The 8,880-nt window shown below is 48.4% G+C and overlaps 1 protein-coding gene and 1 pseudogene across 1 annotated transcript in view; one reads left to right on the forward strand and one right to left on the reverse strand.

Moving 5' to 3' along the window:
- The window catches only part of Mrnip (MRN complex interacting protein), a 33,619-nt gene that overhangs the window by 21,081 nt on the left and 3,658 nt on the right, over positions 1 to 8,880 (forward strand). The window contains exons 4-5 of the mRNA XM_008852243.3: positions 5,703 to 5,778; positions 8,438 to 8,592. Of these exons, the coding sequence (XP_008850465.1) occupies positions 5,703 to 5,778; positions 8,438 to 8,592 (231 nt within the window). The remainder of the gene's footprint in view (positions 1 to 5,702; positions 5,779 to 8,437; positions 8,593 to 8,880) is intronic.
- Positions 2,677 to 5,694, reverse strand: LOC115067548 (annotated as a pseudogene).

The following is an 8,880-nucleotide window of genomic DNA, read 5'->3' on the forward strand; positions in this document are numbered from 1 at the left end:
GTTGATATTCTGTTTTCCATTTCATTCATTCTAGTGGTGAGGCTTTCCCCTGCTGTTTTAAGTCAGCTTATTGAGTTTTGCACTTCATTTCTGCCTGAGTTTTCTTCAATGTTTCCATCTCTTTTGTGAATTAATTTAGAAGTTTATCACTATCTTCTTTTAGTTCTTTGATTTGTTTGTTCGTGTGTTCTTTAAATTCGTTGAATTCCTTGATCATGTTTGATAGGTAGAGAATGGGCGGGAGCGAGCAGCGCAGACGAGCGGATGGATGAGGCATGGAGGCTCAGATGGAATTCTCAGTGGGACATAGATTTATTTCGCACGGGGCACCTTTCCCTTGGGAAGGGAAAGATGTCAGCTCAGGGAAAGATGTCAGGGGAGGGAAGGGAAGGGAAGGGAAGGAAAGGGAAGGGAAGGGAAGGGAAGGGTAGGGAAGGGAAGGGAGAAGGGAGAAGGGAGAAGGGAGAAGGGAGAGGAAAGATGTCCGCCAAGGGAAAGATGTCCAGGAAAGATGTCCGCTCATGGGTTGTGAGCTGCGACTTTACATATGGGGGCTTTAGGGTGTGGAATCAGGGAGGGGGAAGCAGGTAGGATTAGGGTGTGGAAGTGTCTTCTTTTCCTCTTAAGATAAGAGGAACTCTGCTTATCTTTGGAGGTCAGAGGAAAGGCAGGCTGCTTCTCAGCAGAGTTTGTAGGTCCCTGTTGGGGAGGGGGGCTGCTGTTTGGAACCCTAACATTCCAGCCTTTTGTGTTATAGGACAGGGGGCACCGTTGTCATCTGGCTACTTCCTGCTGGACAGGGTCGACGTGGGGGGTGGGGGAAGGCTGGTTTAGGGGTCCGCTAGGCAACAAAAAAAAAATGACTTTGATATGAGAATTAAGTTGAAGTATGCTTCTGTTTGTATTATCTGGGTGCCTAGATCCTTTATTGGTTATGTAAAGCTGGTTAGTACAAGGTTCAGATTCTCTCAGATTTCATTTGAAGGGAACTGATGGCTTCAGATCAGCTATTTAGGAGTACCCACAGAAGCCCAATTCAGGTTCCAGTCAGGTACACTGAGGCTTCCTTCACCACGTGGAGTCAGGATCTGGGCACTCTCAGGCAGTCCCCGCCTCAGGTTATCCGCTAGGATCTCAGCCTTCACCTACCAAAGCCACATCTGCCCTAGACCTTGGGAGGGCCTTCTCGAAATCCCAGGTAGGGGGATGGGTATGGCATAATTATGGGAAGCTCACTACTGTGTGGAGGCAAAATCTAGGGCTCTCAGGCAGTCACCTGTGTTCTCAGCCCCTCTGTTAAAGAGAGGCCAGAAGGAGGTCAGAACTCTGCACTGTGGTGGATTTTTTTAAAAAAGAAATCCTACCAGGCGTGGTAGCACATGCCTTTAATTCCAGCACTTGGGAGGCAGAGGCAGACAGATCTCTGTGATCTACATAGTGAGTTCCAGGCCAGCTGGGGCTACAGGGAGACCTTGTCTCAAAAAGACCAAAAAAAAAAAAAAAAGAAAGAAAAAGAAAAGAAATCCTACTGGAAGGATAACAAAGGCCAACTGCCGTAACCATGTCTATTCAAACAATGAAAAAACTGGCAGTGAGAGGAAAGGACGGAGCAGCAGGCCTGGTGTGAAGGAAGAGTTCTACCCCTTAGGGAAGGGCAGGAAGGCAAGAGCTGTGCCATAGGGAGCAGAGAATTTGCGTTTATTTTTCCCTGTGGGCCCTTGTGAGGAAGGAGTCAAGATGGATCTAGCTGTGACTGGTTAGTGTGGACCAGTTGCTCAGCGATGCCCTGGTGGTCCTGAGGTGCCTAAGGCACACAAGAGACCCTAAGGGACATGTTTTGAAGACTAGTAGGGTAAAGTACAGGCCAGTAAGTTGAACCTGAGGATGAGCAAGACAGGTCGATCAGTAATGGAGATTTTTTTGGGGCAATAATAGAGAAAACATTAAGCAAACAGTTGGATTTTTTTTTATTCAGAGGCAGACAGATTCATTTTGATAGAAAAATAGAACTTCTTGAAAAGGCTTTAATGGTAGGCAGTCAAGAAAGGATTTATAGCCGGGCATGGTGGCGCACACCTTTAATCCCAGCACTGGGGAGGCAGAGGCAGGCGGATCTCTTGAGTTCAAGGCCAGCCTGGTCTACATAGTTCCAGGACAGCTGGGGCTATAGGGAGACCCTGTCTCAAAAAGACCAAAAAAGAAAGGATTTACCTGGTGGGGCACAGCAGGGTGAGTGTAAATGCTCTCAAAAGGTCTTCTGTTGGGGTAGTTCTATGATCAGGCACTCTGGCTCTTGGGCCCACAGATTTATTTCTCTCAAGTTGGCCCTTGGGGTCCCTTTTAAATGGGCTGAAGCCAGTCACTTGAATGTCTATGTAGGTCTTTAGAAGCACCTGGTCCCCTGGCTGAACTGGGTCGGGCTGAGAATCCTGGTCAGGAGCTCATAGAATTTTTTTTTTCTTTTTGAGACAGGATCTCTGTGTAGCCACAGCTGGCCTAGAACTCACTATGTAGACCAGGCTGGCCTTGAACTCACAGAAATCCAACTGCCTCTGCCTCCCAAGTGCTAGGATTAAAGGCATGTGCTACCACACCCAGCTCAGAGCTCATAGAGTTGTATTTTATAGCATTACTAAAGTATTTGGGGGCATTATTTCCTGTTGGGTGTTTAAGACAATGTAGATGGCCAAAAATTAACCTTTTTTTTAAACTGTGAAAGTCAGTCGAGTCTCCTTAGGCTACTCTAGGGACTTCCGGGGAGCCGCTCCACTCCTCTACTTTTCCTCTTCCACTTACTCCAGCTGTTGGGATGGGGCAGGGTCTTATATCATGTGACTTTCCTCGGGAGCACAGTACATTTTTCCCTCCAGTGATGCTGCTCACTGAAGGACATATACTGGTTAGAGTCCCATCTCTGGTGTCACCATGGCTTCTCTGATCAAGAGGACGAACTGGTGAGTTGGCACACACTTTTAATCCCAGCACTCAGGAGGCAGAAGCAGTGAGTATCTGTGGGTTCAAGGCCAGTCTGTTCTACATAGCGAGTGACAAGCGACTTGCTGAACTTTTTGGAGTGTTCCCATTGTCCCTGAGCCCTGACTAGCCTTAGAGGACAAGGTCCAAAGTTCTTCCTTCTTGACCTTTTAGCTTTGTTGGCTCTAAGCTTTGGTTGTTGAATACCCAGAAGGACAGTTTATCAGTCTTGAAGACGAAGTAATAGATTTTTAACTTTTTGTAGTTTTTTTTTACAAGAACAAGCACCATTTATTTAATATACATTGTAAGGGCTCACGCATACTTAATTTAAAAAACAGAAATAAAACAAAAATAACACCACAGTTCAAGGTATGGATCAAGGAAAGGACAGACTATCTAAGGAAAAAATAAAAGACAACGCAGAAGAGGCCACACACTCGGTCAGGGCTCTCACCTGGAGACCTGCTTTGAGTAGGTTTCCTGAAGGTGCTTCTGGGTTTTTCCAGAGCTCAGCCACATGTGTGTTCAAAGGGCTATCAATGTTGGGTTCTCCTAACAGGCTCTGGATAGAGAGCAAGATGGTCCTGACGTCATACAGGACAGACCATTTATCCTTGAAGATGTCCAGGCAGATGTTACCCTGTGTGCCCACGCTGGGTTGATAGCAGGGTGTGAGGAACTTCACTGTGGGTGCATTGCAAGGTAGCCACTGGGGAGCTCTAGGGAGAGTTTATACCGCAGGTCTTCATACACTGCGCCAGCTGCTCCATGGATGGTCCCTATCCATTTGACAAAGTTGTCAGATTCAGGGAAAGCAGAAATTTGTCACCAGACATAAGGGTCATCAGCTCCTGTTGTAGCCTCTGCCTACCGGGCTCCGAGCAGCTTGCAAAGTCTCTCAGGCAAAAGAAAAGTCAGCGGCCCTCACTGGGGTCCCAGTGTTGTCCCCTGAGGCATAGAAAGAGGCATCAGGAAGGGTGAACATCTAACATGACAGTGTATTGGGTCCTTGGGGTCATTGGCTTGATCCAGAAGGGCTGTGTCATGTCTGTTTATAGCCCAAACACACATAGCAACTGAAGTTTTCACAAGAGGCTTCTGCAAAAACAGTTGAACATCTGGCAGTTCTCAATCCCTACCACAAGTCTAAGAAATGTTGTCTGGCAGAGACTAGATGAGATTATAGACACTAGAGAGAAGGGGAAGCAGAGCCAGGAGCGGGTCCATGCCAGAGGAGAGGAAAACAAGGGTCCCACAACGAAGAAAGTGCCAGAAGAATACACATGCCAGGGATGTGTCAGATGGGGTGGTGAGTGTGAGACCCATCATGGATCCTAGTAAGGTGCATCCACAAGTCTTCCTTAGAAGCATCCCTTCAAGAACAGAGGGTCCCCAACTTGTGAAAGTGAAACCTGGTTTCACTTCATAGCTACCCACTACTCTGGAGTCAGAGTGTCCAGTTGGTAGGCCAAACCTCTAGGAGAGACTCACAGCCCAAAACTTGGCCATGGATCAGTCATAAGGACAGGAAACTCACTGTCCTGGAGAAATGAAAGCCTGGTCACCTATAAGTCTGTCAGGTCAGGAAGTCTGTCCAGGAGGGGAGCAGGGATACCTACATTGGCCTCACCCAGTCTGACAAATGCCAGAGGAAAGAGAGGAGAGAGGGAGTCAGGAGCCCTCCAGGAAATGTGGGTTCACCTTGGATGTGAGGGGTTCCCAGGAAGAAGAGAGTAGTCCCTTACCCGCATGGATTAGAATAGGCGATCCTTTTTCTGTCTCTTTTGGGTCCCACCAAAGACTAACCTTGGCCAGAGTCCACCTATCAGTTGCAAACAGTAAGTTTGTTCATTTCCTTGTGCAGTCTGGATCACATTCAAAGGGCTTCAGGTCCTGCTGGAGAGTAGTCCCAGCCAGGGACTGTCAGCCACCCAGACCATCAGCCATCCACTATAAATACCAGAGCAAAGAGGGGCCGAGGGACGCAAAGAGAGGTCTCTGTGCGGACCACCCAAATGCTGTGCAGAATGGTGTGGGAAGGCTAGGAAAAGCAGCAGACAATGAAAGGAGCAGTCAAGTTCCCAGAGAAGAGGTCAGGTCACTGAAGGAGTAGACGTTTTTACAACAGCAGAAGAGGAGAGACTTCATTGGTCTTATCACATAGGCCATTTGTGCAGGTCTGTATCTGGATGGACAGCTGGATGTCCAATTACCTTGTTGAGAAGTAAATTTTGGAAACAATGAGATGGGTCAGTGGGCAAAGGCACTTGCCACCAAGTCTGATAACCTGAGTTTGATCCCCAAACCCACAGGTTTGCACACACACATAATAGCCCTGTGAGATTTACTGGCTTCTTTCAGCTGGTGAGGTAACTTAGGTAGGGGTGCCCACTTATAGTAGAGTCTGGAGCTCACTAAAGAGAATCCACACTGGTCCTGTAATAGAGTTGTGTGAGGTGAGTGGACATGGCTTGTCTCTAACCTCCTGCGTGCTCACACAGTAGGTATAGTACCTGTCTGTCCAGCCCCTCAGTTACAGGAAGCCAGTGCTCTCTGCCAGACTCCCTGAACTGCTGGGAGACGACTGAATCACATCAGGGCCCCCAAGACACCCCAGAACAGGCCTGGTTAGCCTTATCAGAGCCCTGCATCCTGCTTGCTTTACTTTTCTTGTCCTGCATCTTCCTGCTGGTTTTACAAAGGCACATTCCTGATCTGCCCCCAAGGTCTGTGGACGAGGCTCTAAGAGCCCAAGAAGAAGAAAATGCAGGCTCTCGGCAGGCTAAGAACAAGAGTCTGCAGGTAAGCAGCCTCGTCTGTCCCCACCCTGCTCCCTGGGCTGCTGTGTGAGAGTCTGCCTGTGTATTATCAAAGAACAGAATTCCAAGACATTTAAAGATCTCAGTTGGCTATATTTGCTGTTGTAGAAACAGGGAGCACTTCATTTCATAAAGTAGAATAAATGTTCCATTGACGCTTTGTGTGTGTGTGTCCGTCCATTCATGTGTCTGTTTGTATTAGTGTGTGGGTTTGTGGTGTTAGATCCCCTGGAACTGCTGATGTGGGTGCTGGGAACTGACCTCCAGGCCTCTGCCAGAGTAGCAAGTGCTCTTAACACTGAGCCATCTCTCCAGTCCCATGAGCACATGGGTGACAGAAATAGAGTAAACTAGTCATTTCAAAGTTACTTCCTCTAACATGAGGACAGGAACATGACTGATCTGTTCTCTTCAGGCTACTTTTTTGTTTCTGGGTGGTTTTTTTTTTTTTTTTTTTTTTTTTTTTTAAAATTTTAAGATAGGGTCTCCCTGTAGCCCCAGCTGTCCTGGAACTCACCATGTAGACCAGGCTGGCCTTGAACTCACAGAGCTCCATCTGCCTCAGCCTCCCGAGCGTTGGGATTAAAGGCATGCGCCACCACGCTTGGCCTCTTCAGGGTACTTTTGAGGGTAAGGAGCAATGCAGAGAGAACTTCTGCTTTCGTGTGACAACAGCCTGTTATCGCTCTCCTGATTTTCAGTAATTTAGTTTCAGTTTAGTACAGTAGGCTTTTAGCATGGATGACTCGATTTTGCATTTTAGTCTGGCCTTTTGGGGCACAATGCAGATGATTAGCCCAAAATTACAACCTTCTCTACTTTTCAGTTGACCTGATTCATTAGTCATTTGTTTGCCTTAATATACACGAGACTCTTGATTGAATGCTCAGTGCGCGTGCACGCACGCACACACACACACACACACGATAGTGACAGGCACTGCTGTGTGTGAAACTACAGGAAACAACCATGAGTATACCTGAGGGCAGAGGCCTGTGTGTGAATCATTACCTGTTCTGTAATTTGGAAGCTTCTTGCCTGCCTAGAAAGCACTCTGAACTTCACCCCAACTTTACCTTGTGCTGCTCCCACTTCTCACTGCACTTGGGGTATACCTCTGTAGGGCAAGGATGCAGGTAAAGTGCCAGGGCTTCATGTTCTTTTGCTCCAGGTTGGGAACTGCTCCAGAAGAAGAGAAACATCCAGCACCTTCTGTCCTGAGCCTGTGAGAAGGCTGTCTGAGTAGGCACTGCTGGCTGGGCAGTTTGTGGGGATTTTTGAAGTGACACTGGGTATGTTCCAGGGAGCCCTGGGTACTGCCAGTGCCAGAGGGGTAGAGACAGCTGTTCACCTGCAGCTCCTGCCTCTGCTTGTAGGCTCACATTGGCCACATCCTCTCCACTCTTTTTGAGACAGGGTCTCCCTGTAGCCCCAGCTAGCCTGGAACTCACTACCTGCCTCTGCCTCCCCAAGAGCTGGGATTAAAGGTGTGGGCCACCATGCCCAGCTCTGATTTTCATATTTTTATTATGAGAAAGTGCTAAGTATACTAGCACTAGCCCAGCCCTTCTGACAGCTGTGTCTATGTTCTTCCTATTCAGTCCCTTTACAAAGATTGTTTTATGCCATTTATTAGAAGAAATACCTGGAAGAGGTAGGGCTAGAGAGATAATTTATTGGTTAAGAGCACTGCCCTTGCAGAGGACCAGAATTTGGTTCCCAGCATCCACATCAGGTCGTTTACAACCTTCTGTAACTCCAGCTCCCAGGGATCTGATGCCCTCTCCTGGCCTCTGAGGGCACTGCACTCTCATGTAACCCCACCACCACCACCACCACCACACACACACACATACATAATTTAAATAAAAAGCCTGGTCTACATAGTGAGTTCCAGGCCAGCTGAGGCTACAGGGAGACCTTGTCCCAGAACAGTTTTCTTTTACAAAAACTGTTTCTTAAAGCCTGGGCATGGTGGTGGCACGCCTTTTATCCCAGCACTCCAAGGAGGAGGCAGGCAGATCTCTGTGAGTTCAAGGCCAGCCTGGTCTACATAGTGAGTTCCAGGCCAGCTGTGGCTACACAGACCCTTTCTCCAAAAAAAAAAAAAAAAAAAAAAAAAAAATTGTTTCTTAAAGTACCTGGGGCTGGGATGCAGTTTTGCAGTGGAGCACTTGGTAGCATGGGTGCAGCTTGGCCCTCAGCACCAGGAGGGAGGGAAGGAGGCCCTTCTACTCTTCTCTGGGTGTGGTTTCTAGTGATTTTCATCTCTGGAAGCTTTCTTCAAGTGTCATGCACGCTAGTGTTGGTTGCCTTATGGGAGGCCTTTGTTTGCTCACCTCTGCTGTCACAAGTACTTGCCACTATTTGTAGCACCGCAATGAGCATCTTTGTGCCCTTGCTCCTTATAAAAGTCCTTGGGTCTGAGAATGTTGACGTTTGAAAGATGGGTGTTGGTTCTGCGTGCACCATCCTACAGGTGTCTCAGGGCAACTGCATCCCCATTGTGCCCTACCAGCTGTTTATCACAGTAATCAGGGAGACATGGGTCCCAAGACCTTTGGACCTAAGGCTTAGTCTGGGATTTGTGAGTAAACTGGCTACTTTTCAACTCAGAATCGCTCTCTGTCCCGACACTGTAGGGAAAATTTCAGCCCTCTGAGTCCCGCTGGCTGAAGTTTCTGGACAACAACCTTGAAGAGCAGGAGCTGGGAGGAGGAGCCAGCCTCCAGACACAGCCCTCTGCCAGTGCAGAGCAACTAGATCCTTCCTTAGACCCAGCCCAGCCCAAGAAAAGGTACAAGCTTTTTTTCTAATCCAGCCCTCATCCTGTTCCCACACTAACTCCTGAAGGGGGGGGGGGGTTGGTGAGCAGCTCTGAGAAGCCACAAGTGGGAACAGCCCATGTCATGCTCTAGTGAGTGGGTAGCAGTTGTCACTGCTAACTCTCTGTCTGGGTGCTGCCTGGCAGAGGGGGAGCAGGGGGCTAGGCAGGCTGCCAACCTGGGTGCCTTAATCCTAGTCCTAGGGGGCTGTGTGTGGTGGCGCACACCTTTAATCCCAGCACTCGGGAGGCAGAGGCAGG

This window comes from Nannospalax galili, unplaced genomic scaffold (genome assembly GCF_000622305.1).
Source record: "Nannospalax galili isolate Female #2095 unplaced genomic scaffold, S.galili_v1.0 scaffold1206, whole genome shotgun sequence".
NCBI classification, from domain to species: domain Eukaryota; kingdom Metazoa; phylum Chordata; class Mammalia; order Rodentia; family Spalacidae; genus Nannospalax; species Nannospalax galili.